The 20380-nt window shown below is 26.7% G+C and overlaps 6 protein-coding genes across 17 annotated transcripts; 4 read left to right on the forward strand and 2 right to left on the reverse strand.

The window, feature by feature from the left end:
- Window positions 1–1775: 1775 nt before the first annotated feature.
- LOC124428124 (ras-like GTP-binding protein Rho1) lies at window positions 1776–8812 on the forward strand. Of its 6 annotated transcripts, none has more exons than XM_046971832.1 (5): window positions 1832–1929; window positions 4645–4727; window positions 6874–7034; window positions 7161–7544; window positions 7808–8812. In XM_046971832.1, exons 2-5 carry the CDS (start codon window positions 4670–4672, stop codon window positions 7844–7846), a joined length of 642 nt encoding a protein of 213 aa, XP_046827788.1. In that variant the 5' UTR covers window positions 1832–1929; window positions 4645–4669; the 3' UTR covers window positions 7847–8812. The 6 variants fall into 6 exon arrangements, with proteins under 6 accessions (XP_046827792.1, XP_046827788.1, XP_046827791.1 ...); XM_046971834.1 differs by lacking the exon at window positions 1832–1929 and adding an exon at window positions 1948–2146; XM_046971833.1 differs by lacking the exon at window positions 1832–1929 and adding an exon at window positions 2178–2671.
- Window positions 8813–8949: 137 nt separating this feature from the next.
- On the forward strand, window positions 8950–11495 carry LOC124428126 (UDP-N-acetylglucosamine transferase subunit ALG13 homolog). The gene is made up of 2 exons (XM_046971838.1): window positions 8950–10971; window positions 11058–11495. The coding sequence occupies exons 1-2, from the start codon at window positions 10885–10887 to the stop codon at window positions 11472–11474; spliced, it is 504 nt and encodes a 167-aa protein (XP_046827794.1). The 5' UTR covers window positions 8950–10884; the 3' UTR covers window positions 11475–11495.
- A 622-nt stretch (window positions 11496–12117) lies between these two features.
- On the reverse strand, window positions 12118–15202 carry LOC124428132 (succinate--CoA ligase [ADP/GDP-forming] subunit alpha, mitochondrial). Its single transcript, XM_046971853.1, has 7 exons — window positions 14888–15202; window positions 13882–14117; window positions 13489–13710; window positions 13299–13403; window positions 13036–13215; window positions 12522–12656; window positions 12118–12439 (listed from the first exon to the last, which is right to left on the reverse strand). The coding sequence occupies exons 1-7, from the start codon at window positions 14922–14924 to the stop codon at window positions 12353–12355; spliced, it is 1002 nt and encodes a 333-aa protein (XP_046827809.1). The 5' UTR covers window positions 14925–15202; the 3' UTR covers window positions 12118–12352.
- A 324-nt stretch (window positions 15203–15526) lies between these two features.
- On the forward strand, window positions 15527–16228 carry LOC124428135 (protein mago nashi homolog). Its single transcript, XM_046971866.1, has one exon. The coding sequence runs from the start codon at window positions 15697–15699 to the stop codon at window positions 16135–16137; it is 441 nt and encodes a 146-aa protein (XP_046827822.1). The 5' UTR covers window positions 15527–15696; the 3' UTR covers window positions 16138–16228.
- Window positions 16229–16648: 420 nt separating this feature from the next.
- LOC124428136 lies at window positions 16649–17229 on the forward strand. Its single transcript, XM_046971867.1, has one exon. The coding sequence runs from the start codon at window positions 16748–16750 to the stop codon at window positions 17036–17038; it is 291 nt and encodes a 96-aa protein (XP_046827823.1). The 5' UTR covers window positions 16649–16747; the 3' UTR covers window positions 17039–17229.
- LOC124428133 (lysophospholipase D GDPD1-like) lies at window positions 17086–20307 on the reverse strand. 7 transcript variants are annotated; one of them, XM_046971858.1, is made up of 8 exons: window positions 20124–20307; window positions 19472–19866; window positions 19336–19378; window positions 18967–19148; window positions 18677–18897; window positions 18464–18597; window positions 18273–18390; window positions 17086–18139 (listed from the first exon to the last, which is right to left on the reverse strand). In XM_046971858.1, the coding sequence occupies exons 2-8, from the start codon at window positions 19593–19595 to the stop codon at window positions 18014–18016; spliced, it is 948 nt and encodes a 315-aa protein (XP_046827814.1). In that variant the 5' UTR covers window positions 19596–19866; window positions 20124–20307; the 3' UTR covers window positions 17086–18013. The 7 variants fall into 7 exon arrangements, with proteins under 7 accessions (XP_046827814.1, XP_046827810.1, XP_046827813.1 ...); XM_046971854.1 differs by having other exon boundaries at window positions 19472–19976; XM_046971857.1 differs by having other exon boundaries at window positions 19472–19976; window positions 20083–20305.
- Window positions 20308–20380: the final 73 nt, after the last annotated feature.

A 20380-nucleotide genomic window follows, 5' to 3' on the forward strand; every position in this document is an offset into this window, starting at 1 on the left:
TAATCTACTTTAATTTAACACATATTTTTTATTGCTCTTTAAACTTTTTATTTTCTAAATTCAATAAAAGATATTTGAAAAAGTTTTCAAATCCATCGAATGTTAGTTATCAGCCAAGCAGTGCGTATGTTGTATAATGTATAATACGTAACATACGCAAACCAATTTCTGGATCTCGTCATTTGGCAATTGCTATGTATAGAGATTCTTTTCTAAATTTATTAAAAGAAATAGAAAATATTATGTAATAAAAACTCTAGATGTAATATAGCCTATAAACCTATAATAAAATTACAATAAAATGCATCAAGTCATATGATACAATAGATAGTTTGTTAGAATTAATATCTAGTTTATTCCAATTAATAACATTCTTAATGTTTTTTGCTCTTATATTTTATATTATATACTATTTTTTAATAATAAGTGAAAAAATTAATACATTTATTGGCGTAGTTACCAAAAATGACGCATTGCGCGTGCGAAGCGGGAAACATTCAACTACCTTAACGGCAAACAAAGCATCATATTATTTAATATTTACCAAGTTGACACGAAATCTGTTACTTATTCTTCGTCCATGGTAAATCTTAATAATTAATACTTTCAATTATTTTCTATTTATTTAAATTTATTAAATTTATTAATAGTAAATGAAATTTTTAAAACTCTCTGATTATTCAATTATGTCGAAAACAACATATCTGAATCAACATGATCAGTTGTAATTTTTTTATAGAAGAGCGATAAGTGAACAGGAATAAATCTTCTTAGGAAAGATTTATTTTTATTCTTATTAGAAAATAAAATTTTCTTTTATACTTTCTTATTTAAATGCATTATTAGCATTAATTCTAAGGAGAATGTTTAGATATAAGATTTTAAGAATAAGAAACATTTATAGAAAATTAAAATCAATTATTAATGATCCTTTAATTATAAAATTTACTCTTTGAAAGATAAGAAATATTTAATTACGAATAGTTATAAATAGTTTCTTTAAGATTTTTATACAGAAGAACAAAGTCTTTTGATTATATAAAATGTAAAAAGATTATTTTTCTTTCTTCAAGTAAGCAAGTCTAGTAATATAATTGCTTTTGCTACATTATTTTTCACCTATATTAAAATTGATTAAAATGTTTTAAATACTATTGATTTTCTTTTTTATATTTACTAGATAAAATTAGAATAATCATTAATTTATGGGTCTCTAAAAACAGCAACCACCATATAGTAAAACCCGGTCAATTGACGCATATATAAGAGATTGCAAAGCATGTTTACATTTCCACATGTCCTAACTACAGATCATTGTTTTTAACTAAATGGTACATGCATAGGAATTTTATATTAATATATAATTAATATATATAAAAAAAAAGTAATATAAAAGTCAAATAAAATATTTTAAAATAAAATAAATATTTTATTATAAACTATATGTATAACCTAACTTTTTAATATTTAGAACTATATGTATAACCTAAAAAGTTGTATGACAGATACGTATATACATCAAAAGTATACATATTGATAAAATAAAACTTAAATATTGCTTAAGAAATCACTTTTAAATGTATTAAAAAATTTTTTAAACTATACATTATATGTTATAACATATAAATTCCGCATGTAAAAAAAATTAAACAGCTTCACTTTATGCCAATTAGGAAAAATTATAAAATAATCTTATATTAGTAAGAAACGGATACACAAGTGCTGGAAGCTTGCACGTAACGTAACAAAAGAGAAAAAGAAAAGAAAATCAACAACGTCCGATACAGGAAGTACCGGGCACCCAACGATGGAAACTCATTCCTGGTTCCTTCCTCCCCACCATCGTGTCGATCGCTGCGCTACTCACAGATTGAGGTGTGGCCAGTGAGGGCAGCCATTTTCTTGACTTTCTGTCGCTTAAGATTTCAGGTAAATGCGTAATTATTTCTTAAATAATGTCGATCGTAGTAATGCGAGAGTGTGTTGTGTTTTGTGCTCGCGTGCTCGCAGCGTGTTATCCATAAATTAATATGAGTTCGGGGTTGAAGTCTGTGCTTTAATGAGAGGAGAGAGAAAAAACTTCACCTACGGATGCCTAGGGAGAGGGCTGAGGGAGTGCCATGCGTTACGAATTTACTTCATGACGGCGAGTCATCTCGATAAAAGCGAATTCTTTTTATTTTATATAAATGCGGCCAGCTTAAAGCGTCACGTTACATTTCAAATGACATTCTTTGCATATGCAAGAGAAATGTTCTCTTTCCCCATTGATGCGCATTTGTGAATTTATTCGTTCAGTGGACTCTTCCTACCTCCAGGGCTTCGGACCCCTGCATCGCTATCTTATCCTGCCTGCCCTGTCGTACTATGCCCCACCCTACCCCACTCCATCACTCTACTCTATTCCATTCCATTCCAACCCACCTCGCCTTTCCTCGCACTCTCAGCGCCCTCACGTCCGGCTTCCCCTTTACTCTTCTCCTCTATGTTTCGTCCTAGCTAGCTCACCGAGCAGCGATGCATCTTCCATTCGATGAGTGGACTAAGATTTTTTTCCTATAATCATATCTTCAATTTGCTGGTAGAGATTACGTTTCTAGTTTCTAGTTTAGTACTTTTTACCTATTCGTCTTGTTCGTCGGCAAAAGGCAGCCTTTCGCAGAGATAAAAGGTCGGTATATACTTTGACGTCTTGGAATATTACGTCGTGCTCGCGTACGAAAAAACCGTACGCTTCTCTTTTTTCAATCGTTCTGACTAATCATATTCAGAGATGTTTTTCCACGAAATCATATAATTGCGTATTCAATTTCGATCGTCCATTGATTTCTTTTATTTTCTTGTTTAATTTTTTCTCTACAAGTAGTATATACTGCCTACCCTGCTCGGCATTGCGACTCGTTGTTGACTCATATTCTTTTGCTATACGATATGAACACAAGATATTTTCTAATCTATTCATTTAAATTCTTCTTCCAAGGTATCTGTATTGTGCAGTTTTGCATAACTTCAAATGTTTTAAATACAATATGTGATATATATACATACATACATACATATATATATATATATATATATATATATATATATATATATATATATATATTGCATAAACGAAGTTGGGTTTCCTTATGTCAAGTAATATATTTCTTTACCATCTATGTAATACGAGTACTATTGGTAGTTTGATCTTTTGCTCCACGAAAGTGATCAGATAGTCTTTATTTTTATTGAATGGTATGGCTATTGCATTGCACTATAAGCTTAAAAGAATTAATTATAAAATCATAATTTATAATACGAACGTATAAAATGATAGAAATTACTGTTTCGTATTGACATACAACATTTTAACATAAAAAATAGTCATTCACATAATGAATGAAAGAAAATAGAAATAGATTTTAAAAATTCATACACGTATATATACTTATCTTATGTACTCAAAAGATAAGGTCGATTAAAATTCTTCTCATACAATCACATTCGAAATACTTCTTTTATTTATTTAGCTTTGGTAAAATATATAAGCATACTTCACCATATCTTTAAAAAAGATGATATGAAACTTTAAATTTAATATATATTTAATTTAATATTCTTCAGTTTTCTTTTTCTTCTACATTTTTTTTTTTTTTTTTTTTTTTTTTTTTTTTTTTTTTTTTTTTTTTTTTTATATATATCTCAGAAAGGGCATATAATAATAAGGCATCCTGCATATTTGCAGATATAGTAATATCCAGTAAGAAGTAATGAATGATTCCTGTAGAATTATTTTAAGTACCATATTCACTTTGTATAATGCATATGTATATAAAGCAAATGTGTCTTTGCAAATATCTGTTAAAGGAAGTTTATTTATATATTATAAAAATTATTATTTTTAAACTTGAATACATATTTATATTTATAAATATTTGTCACTAGGATCATTCCTAATCTATATGATTGATATTATAACGTTTAACAAATTTGTACCATGTAATATATGCAGTATGAAAGTCTACTTTAACTTAGGTATGCTTTTCAAAATGTTTTTCATATAAGTATGTTCTGTCCTAATGCATGTTTAACGAACAATATCTTTTATTTATATGCATGTAATCTATAAGAATGTCATATTATTTAAATCATAAGGTATTGTCTTTTTATACACATTTTACACATACATCATATTTTAGAAAGTAAGTAATAGTTAAAGAAATTTTAAGTAATAGTTAATAGAAATTTTATAAATTCAATTGTTTTACCAAAATCAGTTTGCAAAACTATGTATTGATTTAATGAAGACTCTACCTTATGTGATTATATGATCTGTTATATGTGACGAAATTTACTATACAGTTATCAACTATTTTTAATTGGTTTCTTTTGATAATCCTATGAAATTAATTTATATATCTGTAAGACATTAAAAGGAAAGAGTTAAGAATGTTGATTGCACGATTAAAATATTGGGCAGTATTTCCTCTTAAATATTTACACAGAATTTTTATTATTTTAAAGAAAATATAATATACTATTTAAAAAAGTAGAACACATATTTACACAGAAGTATACACAGACAATTTTTGTTGTGTGGAATTTGAGTTAGTCTCACAGCTTCCTACTCATTCTAACATATAAAATGTCCACTTAAAACAGAGACGCTGAAAGAAAGACTAAAAACATGGGATGCAATGCGGGCCGATGCCTCGGTCCAGACGATACGGGGTACCCTGGATCAGGTACGACCCAGTCAATATCCTCTAAAGCTTCAACCCTCGTAGGTTGCTTCTCAAATAGCATTCAAGTAGATATGAAATTAAATGTGGAATCTAGGGAATTTTTACTACAATCATTATGTAAGTAGCTTGCAGTAAACAAATTAGAAATGACTCTTAGTGAATTATCTTCAATACAAAGTATTAAGAGATTTAACGATACTATTACTAGACAATCAGGATTGTGTTGTAATTCACTTAATATATGCAATAAAATTATAAATAGATAATGAATTCAAACTACGAGGTTTGAACTCTAGTCACTGTTTATGACAGTTTCGAAAGAGATCAGTAATGTCAAGTTACGCAAGTTCAAAAGTTTACCCTGACTTTTCCTAACTCTATCCTCGAAAATGCTTTTTAGTCTTGTCCATTTTTTTTTGCAAATGCTGATCTTATATATGTTCTTAGTAATTGCTTACATTTTTTTATTATCATAAACAAAATAAAATTAAATATTGGTATCAAAATTATCTCCCATTTCTTTAGCAATTCTTACGTTTCTATATTTTTTGCATTGTTTTATATAATTTATATTATGTATGTTACACATTCATGCTGCATGTTGGTAGATATTTTTTGCTTTATTTTATAATAAATTGCAAATCTGATTAGATTTTTTTTTTTTTTTTTTTTTTTTTTAAAGAAGAAACCGGTTATTTATTTTATTAAACAATAATTATAGAATTCATATTATGATAATTTATTATCAATTTATAGTTGTATAAAGTAATATTGTATGTGTCGCAATCAAAATATCTAACATTTTAAGATGGGTATGTATGCATATGTCAACAGTTGATTCATTTAATTAATTAAGAATGTTATGTATATTGATATGTATCTGCAATAGTCAACAATTTGTTGATTTTATGAATTTACATATTCATTGGATTACATATTCATCTACCAAGTATATTCTCTAATTATTCTTTACAAATGTTGAACTACGTAATTTAACATTATAAAACTGCAAGTGTAAAAAATTTTCTTGAAGGATTATTAAATATAGCTATAAGAAAATATATTTATAACTAAAAATATAGCAATTGAATAAAGAGCTATATTATATATGCATATGAATCAATTTCGATACAATTGTGACGTATGTATAAATAGTGGAACTTATTATATGTAGTACATTGATGTACTACATTATCTTGATGTGCGATATAAACAATTAAAAATCAGTAGTATATAGGTAAGTTACCCATTAAGCATAGGATTTTCATAACTAAATCGTGGAACACTGCCCTTTAAGTTTTTTATGCATTATTGCTTTAGATGTGCATATATCTATGTTAGAAATACATGTAAATATGTATGTCAATACAATAAAATTAATATTAGATAGTTATACATAGAATATTCTTTATATTTATTACACTTTTGTCAAATAATACACATGTAGAAAATTTAGAGAGTAATTTTAGTTACTGTAATTAAAATGTCTATAATATTATATCTGAAAATATATCTCTAAACTTTTAGAAAGGATATTTTATTCTGCATAAAATAAATTATATATTATTATTAAAACAATATTCATTATGATTCACACACACGCACACGCACACACACACACTGTCGTCTTACATATTATTAATAATAAGACAAAAATAATATGAAATAATTACATAACTTTTTAGTTTGGAGCTTTTTATTTTATATAAAGGCGCAAACTTTGAAATTCCTTAAGTGTTACAATAAAAATTATAGAAGTAGTAAAATGATTTCTGTGATAGTCTCTGTACAAGATATTTTAAACCAAGATTAAGACAAGTAAAATAACCAAATAAATAAGAGCTATAATTTTTAAACTATTACTGTTTTTCAGAATAAAATAATTATTTTTATTGAATATTTATAACATTTAAAATTTTTAACAAAAGTCTGTGCCTATAATTTTAATCACATATATGAATGGATAAACACTTTGCAAGATTGTTACTAACTTATAACAATTTATTCTATCTTGCTTTTTGCATAATTGAAACTGTTACGCAAATTTACAAATTTCAACATTATTTTTGTACAAAAATTAAGTAGTCTTTAAAGGCTTTAACTTATTTATTAATATTTTTCATATGAACATGTATCTTAATTGTAGGATTCATGGCAGCCATTAGGAAGAAGTTAGTTATCGTGGGGGATGGTGCTTGTGGTAAAACATGTTTACTCATAGTCTTCAGCAAAGATCAATTCCCTGAAGTATATGTACCTACTGTCTTTGAGAATTATGTTGCTGATATCGAAGTGGATGGTAAGCAGGTATGTTGTTTTAACATAATCAATATAATTTATTATTTTTTTTATCATATCACTAATTTCTGATATATAAAGGTATAATATTTATTTATACTACATGCATATAAATATATATATATATGTCCACAGGTTGAATTGGCTCTTTGGGACACAGCTGGGCAAGAAGATTATGATAGATTACGTCCATTATCATACCCTGACACAGATGTTATCCTGATGTGTTTCTCCATTGATAGTCCTGATTCCCTGGAAAACATTCCTGAGAAATGGACACCAGAGGTGAAACATTTCTGTCCAAATGTACCCATTATTCTTGTGGGGAATAAAAAAGACTTGCGCAATGATCCTAATACTATCAAAGAGCTTGGAAAAATGAAGCAAGAACCAGTAAAACCAGAAGAGGGTAGATCCATGGCTGAAAAAATCAATGCCTTCGCATACCTTGAATGCTCTGCCAAGAGCAAGGAAGGAGTCAGGGAAGTCTTTGAGACAGCAACCCGAGCTGCACTTCAAGTGAGCCTATTTTAGTATTATTTCCTATACAAGGATATATATATATATATATATATATAGGAATATCAGAAATTTTTTAGAACACACGAATCTATTTAATTTATTTATTACTTTTTTTAATTTATTTATAATTGTTAAAATATTTTTTAAGTATTTTATTTTAGATATTCAAGTTTTATCTCATTTATTTTTTATAATCCTTCTTTATAATATTTCAAATTGATTGTTCTTTTTGATATTATATAAGTAATATGATATTTCAGGTTAAGAAGAAGAAGAAGGGAAGATGTAGGCTTCTTTAAAATGTAATGTCAGATGGGCCCAAAAAGTGGGTGAAATTATGGAATTGCAAAGCTAGCTGCAATAGAGCTAGTTGTAATACTGGAGGCCCCCAGTGAAGACCATAATATAATAACATCTTTTATCTTTAATTCTTTTACATAATAATCAAATCTACAAACATGTTCACATCAAAGCCACTGATTAACAAATCTTTCATGATACAGGACTTCTTTAACTATAATGAAATATGCTTCAAGTTTGAGCAAGTGAAAATTGTCATGTCAACTATTTACATTCAAAAAAAAACATAACTGTTTCATTGTAGTGGCCATTACTGTTAATATTAGTATCATATTACTATATATGTATACATTCTACTTTTTTTTATACGTATTTGCTCTTCATGTCAGTGAGAAATGAAACGAAAGAAATTGGGGGAATTAATAAGAAATATTAAAAATAATAAACAAAAAAAAACAAAAAACCAAAAAAAAAATACGGAAGGAACCTACATAATATACAATGCAAAGTTGTAAAACTTTTAGAGCACTGTAAGAATCTAAGAGAAAGCGTTACAGATTCCAAATGTTGCGTCGCTATTTGATCGAACCATCAATCAATATTTCTTAAAAAAAAAATAAAAAAAATAAAAAAAATAAAAAAAAAATAAAAAAAGAAAGAAAAAAAAGAAAAAAGGAAAGAAAAAGCCAACAAACATAAACATACGTAAGTAGGCGAGCAGATCACTTTCGTCTTTAAGATACCAGGTAGACTAAATGTATTATTATTATAATATTATTGCTATATTAGTATAATACGACACTAACATAACGGATTGTAACAGCGACTATATTATATTTATGTATTTCGAAAACATCCTTTGTGTTTAATCACGATCATGAACAATGCTTCAGAGATCACACTGTATCTATATGTTAATATGAATCATTCATGCAAAATACACTAACAGATTTATAAGGATCGTATACGAGGAGACTACTGACCTGTCACGCGTAATGCTCAATTTCACTAAAATGATTTAGCTTATTTCAATTATTTTAAATTTCTCAACTTGTACATTTTTCATTTTATACGTGATCTTTCGTTAAAAGTTTCTTTATGATACGATCGAAGTTGACATTAAAATAAAGAAAGAAAGAGTGAGATAGAGAAATAGACAGACGAACAGACAAACACAGGTAGAAAAAAAAATTTTATGAAATGCAATACACGCGTTTTTTCTTCATGCTTTAATTACGTATATCAGGGCATTTGAAATAATTGTAATCGTAGCATCAGGCACGTTTATTAAAGCCTAATCTATAAGGAATTTATTAAAGAAAAAAAGAACAAAAAGAAAAAAGAAAATAGAAAGAAGTCTGTGAACTAATCGAATTAACGGCCTTTGGTACGCTATGAATACAAAACCTTAGCCATTAATTCAGTGAGTGACTGTGAAACTGTGTTCAACTTGTTTTTTCTTAATGATTAGCTGTACATCATCATTGAAATGCGCTTTTGAAAAAATCCGATCGCACAGTGGGCAAAATTTTTAGCAATGGTAATACATACTTTTACTACGTTGTACTTTATGTACATACATACATAACATATACATACACATCCCTGCTGTGTTAGCTTCCTCAGAAAAGAAAAAAAAAAGAAAAAGATATAAAAAAAAAAAATATTAATTACTGCCGATTACAAACCCATTTTTCCCGGTACCGAATTAACAACAACAACAACAACAACAACAACAACAAAATATCTATTTTCGTTTCAGTAATTTATACTCTGTTGCGAGGTTTGGAAGTGATCTTTACAATTTGTACATGGGGATTTACTATTACATCTATATTAATTACGATTTAAAGATTGTATATAAATCAACCTCAACCATTCTTATAGTAGACGTGATTGTTGAATACCAAATGAAACTCGAGAATTACTTTCGAATACTTTTGCATGATACGATAAAACAATAAAGTCACACAAGGTGTTATTATCTCATTTCATTTCCATCGATAATTTAAACAATTAGATTTTCCTGATTAACTAGAATGCTATTTTATTTATTTTTTAAATTGAATATCCGTGTAACATACATATTTTGAATTAAATTATATTAAACTTTTTTAAATTTTCATGAAAATTTTCTTCATTCGTTAAATTCTATTTAAACTTTATCGTATAAACTTATCAATGAAATAATAATTATAGTAATCATTCAAGCAAATTTTACATAAATATACGTCATATATATCTAATACGATATAAACTAATTTTTTATGGTCGGATAATAAGGTTATACACTAATCCTAATCTAGAATCTTCCAAGAGATCCATCTATCATATAATTTATGAAAATTTATTTTATAAAATCAGGGAAATTGACAAACGCAAGTGAACCTAGATAATTTAAAAACAATGATTTTTTATATATTTAAAAAATCTTAGTACGTGTAAGTTAATAAAAAAAATATCAAAATAAGAATCAAACTTAAATTTAATCAATTTAGAAATCAATTTGTTCATTTCACGTTATTTTTGCACATTATCGATTAATGGAAAAAGAAAATAGATATCATTACATATCCATTCCTTATAGAAAGTAATCGCCATTTTAAATTATTCACAAACCTAAAGGAACTATTTTCATTGATTTTAATCATTAAGTAAAGTTTTAATTGAATTTATTAATAATCAATAAATAATATCATATTTATAAAAATAGAACTCATGATAATTATATATTATATTTAATAATCATCTAAATATTGTTTGTGTATTAACAGACATAAAACTCAAAGTTCAACGTGATTAAAAAATGATGCAAATAAGTGGAGAGGATAACCTTAGACTACGCAATATGTTATGGCAGTCATGGCCATGTAACAATGGTCAAAAAGAAGGATTGTGAGCGGGAGGGGAATTTTATTTACAAGATATTGAATATCGATATTCACTTTTTTATAAGGAGATTTATTATTAATTATGAAATAGCTGTTTTATTAACAATTTAAGAACAATTGATATTATTATAGTTTCTAAAAAAGTAATGTCAGAACAGAAAGTTTTTGTAACAGTCGGTACAACAAGTTTTGATGATTTGATTTCAACAATATTAAATCCTGAAATACTTGAGGTATATCAACAGAATGGTTTATACATATACCGTAAATTATTTCTTAACGATGTGTCAAAGTATTGATTATGTTTATTTCATTTTAGGCTTTAGCTTTGAGAGGTTATAATTATTTATCTCTGCAAATAGGTAAAAGTTCTTTAGAGCCTGATTGCACATCTCGATGTGGTATCAATCATATTGAATATTTTCATTTAAGTTCATCTATTGAGGACTATATACAGGCAGCTGACTTAGTAATAAGTCATGCTGGAGCAGGAAGTATTCTAGAAGCTTTGGAAGCTCATAAACAATTAATTGTAGTTACTAATCAGTTACTTATGGACAATCATCAGTTAGAATTAGCACGACAATTGTATGAAGATAAGCATTTGTATTATTGCACTTGTGATACTTTATTGAATACTATTCAAACAATGGAATTAGATATATTAAAACCATTTATATCAGATGAAAGTAAAAATATCATTAATTATTTAGATCGTATCATGGGTTTTAAGTAAAATAAATATGATTTATATGGTTAATTCAAAAATTATGGTTAATCAAAAACTAAAATATTTTTAACATATATATGCTTTTGAAGTTCATAAAATTATAGAAACAATAAATTAAATAAGGTAAAATATATATAAATGATACATTTTACCTTAATTAATTTCTTGGAACAATACTATTCAATAACTATATTCTCTTTTGTATTGTACAAATTCTCTTTTGTATCAGTACAATAAGTTATCATCATCAGAAAAACATTAAAATTGAATAAACATTGATTACATATAAGTATACAAGTGCAAGGTTAATAGTATAAGGTATAGTGAGAATAAGAGAATCATATATTATATTTATGTTGAAGTACATATAAATAATATAGAATAGATAAACTTTATATTTAATAACAATATAAAAAATAATATACTTAACAAGCGTGGCTTAAAATGTTTATTTAGATATAAAGACAACTTTCTCATTTCATCTAAAAGTAAATTATAGAAGATATTATGGCAGTCAACTTTGTTAAATTTGTTCAATCAGAATCATTTAATTACCTCTGATTAGTTACTTAAACGCTAAATCTGTAAATTTATACATATATATAATGACTCTGATAATATTAAAATAAATTTAATTCACTAACAAATATTTGCATATATTACTTATGTTATCATTTATATTATCATTTTTACATTTATTGGACAAATATCATTGATGAATTTTCATGAAACATTGTATATTCAGCTGTAGGATAAGCAACTTTTATATTAGATGCTTCAAGCTGTTGTGTTTCTCAATCACAACAGGTATTACATTTTCAATTTATTTCATAAAGATACACGAATATGCAGAAATGAACTACATTGAGTTAATGAAATATCATTTAATTACAGACCAGACCAAGACGAGTCATTTCATTCAATAATTCATTACCCATTTGTGCAGGACTCCTTGTTACTATTACACCAGCCTGAAAATTAAGTAATATTTCATTAAAAAAAGAAATAATTGCTTAAACTTTTTACTTCAACTTAAATATAAAATATTCTCACCTTTTCAAGGGCATTGATCTTATCTTGAGCACCTCCTTTTCCTCCTGAAATAATAGCTCCTGCATGACCCATTCTTCTACCTGGAGGAGCAGTGAGACCAGCAATAAATGAAACTACTGGTTTAGCTTTACAACCCTAAAATTGACAATAAAAACGGTATTAAATTTATAAAATTATAAAATAGTCAAATAAATTGATATATATATGAGATATTAGGGTGAGGAAAAGAGGAAAGGGAAGAAAGTTGGCAAGAGTAGGGGATTTGCAGATGAGAGAGTTGGAGGGAAGAAGGGGAAAAATAGGAGGTCGAAATATGAGCGGGGAAGCGGAAGCCAGAAATGAATGCAGATCTAGAGGCTTAAATGAGGAGAGCCAGGGAGAGATGTATTAGATTATAAAATAAATTAGAGTTAATGTATGTAATATATCTTTCAACGAAAATTGTACTGAATAAGGATGTGGATTAGGATGTGGATTAGGATTCAGGTACCAATAATTGAGAACCGCAACGAACAGTATTATTTTCAATGAGGTATTCTGCCGCTAATTCTTCTGCGCTTCCACCAATTTCACCAATCATGATGATTCCTTCGCAGTCTGGATCTTTAAGAAATACTTCCAAACAATCTATAAAGTCTGTCCCATTAAATGGATCTCCACCAATTCCAATGCATAAAGTCTGCCCAAGACCAGCCTTAAAAGATAAAGTTTCTTTTTGTTTTTTTCTCTATGTTCCTTCATATTAATACGTTTTATAAGCAAGAATCATAAACTTACAATAGTTGTCTGATTTACAGCTTCATATGTTAATGTTCCTGATCTTGAAACAATACCAATTTTTCCTTTTTGATGTATATGTCCTGGCATAATTCCAATTTTGCACTAAAATACAGATAAAGTTATATATAATTTTTACAAAAACTCATATTTGTTCATTATTTTATCAATAATTATTAAAAATTAATACCTGTTCAGGAGCTATGATACCAGGACAATTAGGTCCAATTAATCTCGATTTATTTTGTTCAAGTAATCGTCGCTTTACTTTGACCATGTCATGTTGAGGAATACCTTCTGTAATACAGACAATTAAGGGCATTTCTGCATCCATTGCTTCCATAATAGCTGCAGCAGCACCCGGTGGAGGAACATAAATTACAGATGCTGTAGCTCCTGTTGCATCTTTAGCCTATTATATACAAAATATACAATATATATATATATATATATATATATCAAACACATAATAATTATCAATTTTTAACATATAAATACAAAAGATTTCGGAAGTGATTTACTCGAAAAGAATTCAACCAAATCTTATATATAGCATAAAAAAAAATTAAAATATAGAACCAACCTCTTTCACATTTTTGAATACAGGCTTTCCAAGATGTTCTGTACCTGCTTTCTTTGGATTAACACCACCTACTACTTTTGTACCATATTCCAGAGCTTGCTGGCAATGAAATGTACCTTGTTTACCAGTAAATCCTTGACATATTAATTTTGTATTACAGTCAATTTTTAAATTCTGCCTAGTGTCTTGGTAATTGAATCTTATTTGAGAATGTAATATTCTTTTGCAATTTCCAACTGAAATATAACATAAATATTAGGAAATTTGTAAATAAAGAAGATTACAAATTAATAAAATTAAGTATATCAAAGGAGCTATATTTTAATTTGTACAAATTACTTTACAAATATTTCTCATAAAAACGCTTTACTATAATTATATAAATTGAAAAAATATTTCTAAAAGTTGATGTTATTCTTAGATACAGTATTAAAATTTAGACTTCTAGATCGAGGTTCAAAATTATTTGACAACTTATGAAAAAGTAAGGAAACCATAACAGTACAAAACAAAATATAATTTAATGCGATAATATAAAGTCAACAAAATTCAAAGCAAATTAATATGTAATTAAAGTTTAACTTTATAAAAAGAATTGATAAATTTAAGAGATAAAGTAAATGCAAGGTAGAATTTTTCTGTTGGTCTAATTTTAAATGACAATATACATTATTGAAATTATAAGATATACATGTATTACATTAAATTAATTTTACATGTATCACATTAAATTAATTAAAATTATGTTCTCTATGGAAAATAAATTCTATTATGCATTGCCTTATGTAATGTATTGGTTAATAGATGGACATAGATCAGAATTATTTTTAGTTCACAATAAAGATTGTTTACAAGATAACGAAAAATATTAAAAAAAAAAAAGACGGAAATAAACTGTTTTAATAATTTAATGCAATATGTCAAAAAGTATCTATGGTTATCTTAGAATGCATTTTATTTTATAAATATGTCGAAAGAAATATTAAATTAAAATTATTTGTCTTACTTGCGAATTTTGAAAATGTTCTAGTAGCCACAGCCATTTTCTACTTTTAGTTTTTCTATGGAAAAACTATCGTAAAGATCTTGATAATTGAGAAAGCACCATTAATAGAACTGCTACGACGGTTTGGCAGGAGGGCCAAGCAAGTCGAAGCAGGTATAAAATGAAATACGACAATATTGATGTACACCAGCGAATGTAGTGCGCACGATTTAGTGAGCTCGATATTTATTGCATTCTTGGTGGACGTATATTGTTAATTTTAATAAAGAAAAAAAATTAGCAAACTTTGTTCTCTTCTATTCCATTGGCCGATTTTTAATGTATCTACATGATAATATAAAAAAAAATCCGAATCCCTTTTTTTGGGTTAAAATTAATATGGCAAAATAGTTTGTTTTAGGGTATTAAATTTTCGTTATTGTTGCAGCTTGAACAAGAGGTAAATATATATAATATAATATATGTATATGGATTTATTACATACAAAAACATATACATAGGATTGAATTCTTTCTTCGTAAATTTTATATTTTTTAATTAACAAATAGGAGATGCAAAAAAATGTATGCATGATTATAATTGGACAAACAATATATCGAACGATCATGATTGGTTGATATATGTTGTAATGCATATCGGCCATATTTACTATACAGCGGTCGGATAGTACCGCTACATTGCCTATAGATACAGCCATTCAACATTTTGTGTACTAAAAGTTTGTTTGTATCGAACAATGAAATAAAGTACACAAGAATAAGGAAAGTGAATTTATGCTAAGTAATTAAGAAAAACGGATTATCGGTATCATGTCTACTGATTTTTATATACGATATTACGTTGGCCACAAGGGAAAATTTGGTCATGAATTTCTCGAGTTTGAGTTCAGACCCGATGGAAAATTGCGGTATGCAAATAATTCTAATTATAAAAATGATACTATGATACGGAAGGAAGCGTACGTTCATCAATGTGTTATGGAAGAATTGAAACGGATTATTCAAGATTCGGAAATCATGCAAGAGGACGATTCACTATGGCCACAGCCTGATCGAGTGGGTCGTCAAGAATTGGAAATTGTTATCGGAGATGAGCACATATCATTCACAACCTCAAAAACAGGATCGCTTTTGGACGTTAATCAATCACGAGATCCCGAAGGACTCCGATGTTTTTATTATCTTGTACAAGATTTAAAGTGTTTAGTATTTTCCCTTATAGGGTTACACTTTAAGATAAAACCTATATAAAACAACGTTAATTTATATATTCTTCATCTTGCAGATATTTCTACTATTAATAATACACATGTAATTTCTTAATAAATAGGATAAATGAAAATTTTTCAGTTTATCATCAATATTCATGGTTATTGTGTATTTTGATAATTTTTCTAAGTATAAATATATAACTTTAAGTGTTTACTCCGTTATTTAATAAATAACTTTTTTAAATGTATAATAACTTTAAGTTTTTATCGTTATTATATATCTAGGTAACTTCAAAGACTATGAATCATAGATAAGATATCGTATTATAGGTTATCTTATGTTCTGTTTGAATTTCATGGATTTGTTCAGTCACACTATTAAGTATATTAATTCGAAAATGAAAAACTGTAAATATAGTAATAAATCTGTCTTTAATTGATGAGTGAAAATAATAGGATATAAATTAAAAAGGATAGTACAATAACTAAACTAAAATAAAATAAGTAAAAATATTTCTTATAGACAAATTTCGATTTTTTGTGAGGTTAGAATTTTTATTTATTATTAATTGGAATAAAAAGATATTTCAACTTATTTAATTAATATAATATTGAATTATAGATACAAAATATCTTCTACTAAGAACAATATGTCTGAAATACCGAAAAATGGAAATCACAGTAAAGGAAATGAACTAGTCGTTACAGATTCTGTTCATGAAAGATTCCGTGAGGGTCATGTTTATTGTGACATTTGTAAAATTTATGTTGTTAGAAATAGTAAAGAGATAAGTAAACATTTTAATAATAATCATCCTTCTACTATAATGTGCCATTACTGTAAAAATAAGGTATTCAAATATCGAGATTTAAGAAACGTTGATTCTGATATCAAAGAATCTCGAGAATTTATATATCATAAATGTTCTTCACAAAAATGAATGTACAGAACAAATGATAAATCTATTATTATATGATAATGCAGATATAATAAATAAATTTTATTTACAAATAGTAAATTACAAAGATACACACGAACTTGTACATAATATAAGTTACATATTTTTCTTTAGTATTTATAAAGTTCACATTTTCTATTATAAATAATAATAGGTAAATGTGACGAAATACATTACAATGCTTATTTATAAAATCGGTTTCATAAATTCCATTATCATAGACAATACACCATTGTATTGCTTAAGGCATACCAGCTGAGTTCAGATAGTGATTTATAATATAAAAAATAATTGTCTTCAACACAATATGATAACTAGGAAAATAGTACTTTTATGAAACATTGTAAATTCTTATAGCAATAATAATTTTAAAGTTATACTATTAATAATATAATCAAATATATGATCATATATTTGCTGACGAATTTTAAGATATGTATGTATAACTTATACAAAATAATATTGTTAAAAGAAAGTATTCATGTCTATTAATTTTATACAAAGTAAGGTAACGTATTTATTGTATAATACTTGACAAAGTTTTTGAAATAAATTACTTAAAGTACAACTTATATGTACTATTTAATAATATGACATTCTAAAACTGTACATTTGTAATTTTCTTATTGTTTTTAGATATTACAGTAAACATTAAAAAATGTATTATATTAATATTGTATAATAGCAAGAAATTTACTTTAAACTAAATGCCTTATAATAGCTCTATAAATTTATATAAATTGTCACGGCTTTAAAATATACTGTGCGGTTTAAAGTGCGTTTGAGTTGTTCCTGTAAGTATAATTAAATATTTAAATTGGTATTAGTGCATAAAATTAAAAATTGAAAATACTTTTCTTTTGCTTATATAAAATTAGATATACATATTAATGCACTAATATGAAATAGATATTTTTTAATATATCAATTTCATAAACCTTTAGAAATCAAAGAATGTTATTCTAAGGCATAATTCTCCAAAAATAATTTTAATCTTGTAGGATAATCTGTCATTACTCCTGTTGCTCCAAGATCAAAAGCTTTCTTAAATTCTTCATCTTTGTTTAAAACCCAAAAGTATACCTGTTATAGTATTTTTATTTTCTTAATTATTTTTTTATATTACTAGTTACATTATGGAATTTATTATGGAATAATCACGTCAAAATATATAATAGTAATATTAAATTAATATAATTTGATCAACTCTACTCACATGTATTCCACGTGCTCTTAAATGTGTAAATAAACATGGTCTCATTAAGAGTACATTGATAGTGCGTACAACTAGTTTTTCTAATGATAAGATCGTTGGATTGGATCTATTCTTCCGTCTTAAGAACATAAAAGTGTTTTTCTAGAAGTATTGTATATATTTTATATTAATTTAATATAACATTGACTTACCGTAAGTAAATAGAAGGTAAAAATATTTCTAAATGTGTCTCTTTTAATGGTACAAATGGTAACAATCCAGTATACATCAGAAATAATAACATTGTAACACGTCGCATAGAAAATAATAGATTCACATTTGGATTCTACAATGAAATGTTAATAAATGTTAAAAAATACCTATTTCTAAACTGATAATATAAAGATATTAATGTAATTACTTACCATTTTGTAACATTTACGTGTAATTTCATCACTAAAATTACCCCAAACTGTATATTCCTCTCGTTTAAATTCTATAATCAAATCAGAAACTTGCTTTATAAGTTCATCATCGTTTATCTTAATGTCGATATTAATAGGAATATTTGGAAATGCCTCAAATACTTCTCTTAATAAAGGAAAACGCCTTTCATTTTCATTTGCAGAACCGATAAATTCCATGTCTGTGAACTACTATTTTTAAATAATTTCATTCAAAGCTGTTAATATTCTTAGAAGAATAAGCAAAATACCTGGATCAAAATCAATTGGAAGACGTGGTTTTAATGGTGGTAGCTCTTTATAATTTAATTCGGAGATGTTTTTATTGGTACCAGTACTACGTAATAGGTTTTGATCATGCGACACAACCACCTTACCATCTTTAGTAAGATGACAATCTAATTCTAGCATTTCGGTACCAATAGCCACTGCTCTGCAATTAAATATATTAATTTATTAATATATCTAACCAGAAATGATTCAATCATTTTTCAATGTGAATTCAGATTGAATTAAAATTGGCAATAATTATATAACATCATACGTTCATTTAACTACCACGTTATATGACATTTATTTCACATATAAACATAACCTTGAAAGAATATATTAGAACTAACCGTCGAAATGCGGACATTGTATTTTCATAATTTTCTCCTGCACCTAAAAATTTTAGAATGATATTAAAATGCAGTATTGTAATACTCATTGTAATATTAAATTAAAAGAGAATGTAAATAAATAAATAGAACGTACCGCCTCTATGACTAATATGATGACAATTGAATTTTATTTTTTTCTTTTTATGAAGCAATCTTGGATATTTAAAAAGTATCATCGATGTTAATACATAACCTCCGATTAAGGTATATAACAACATTGTTCATTGTTTTACATCCAATACATCTTAGATATGAATTGAAACCATTTATAATGTAATGAGTCAATGTAGTAGATGACACACACTTGGTGTTTCTTGGTGGTCAGTTTTTCAGCCAATAACAATAGTTACAAGAGATTTGTGGCACCAGAAAAGTATGAATTTGTAACATAATTTTTAAATCATGATTTACATTTTTTGTCCTATAGTTAATTATTAAAATTTTAATTTAAAACTGTTTCAAATCGAACAATAGAGATGAGAAAATAATCTGAAATAAGAAATTATGTTAATTTTTAATTTTCTTTCTTTTGTTTTAGATATCCATAAACTGCATGTTTCCCGCGCACTGATATTTCTTTCTGTTTTCGTAGAAAAAATCTGAAAGATTTACCAAATATATTTATCTTTTTCTTACACTGTATCAAATAACTTTATATTTTCATTTTCTTATTATTATGCGAGAAGAAAAATAAAACAACTTTACTTGGAAGATAAAATAATTTCTTTTTGAAGTCTAAATCTAACCTATATTATAAGCTGACGGGATATTTATGGATGTACAATACATATAGAGGAGTGTTTCAAGTTCACAATCGACATTCAATACAGATTTTTCTTAATTTAATTCCAATGGTTATTTACAACTATTTTAAGAAATGGCTCTTAATTTAAAGGCTATTTCTATCCGAAAAAAAAATTTAAATACACGACCTACGGAGCGATATGTGGGGGGTTCCTATATATATATCGACGAGTCAGTGCCTTGTATACATTGAAAAAAA

The sequence above is a fragment of the Vespa crabro genome, chromosome 11 (assembly GCF_910589235.1).
Source record: "Vespa crabro chromosome 11, iyVesCrab1.2, whole genome shotgun sequence".
NCBI lineage: Eukaryota > Metazoa > Arthropoda > Insecta > Hymenoptera > Vespidae > Vespa > Vespa crabro.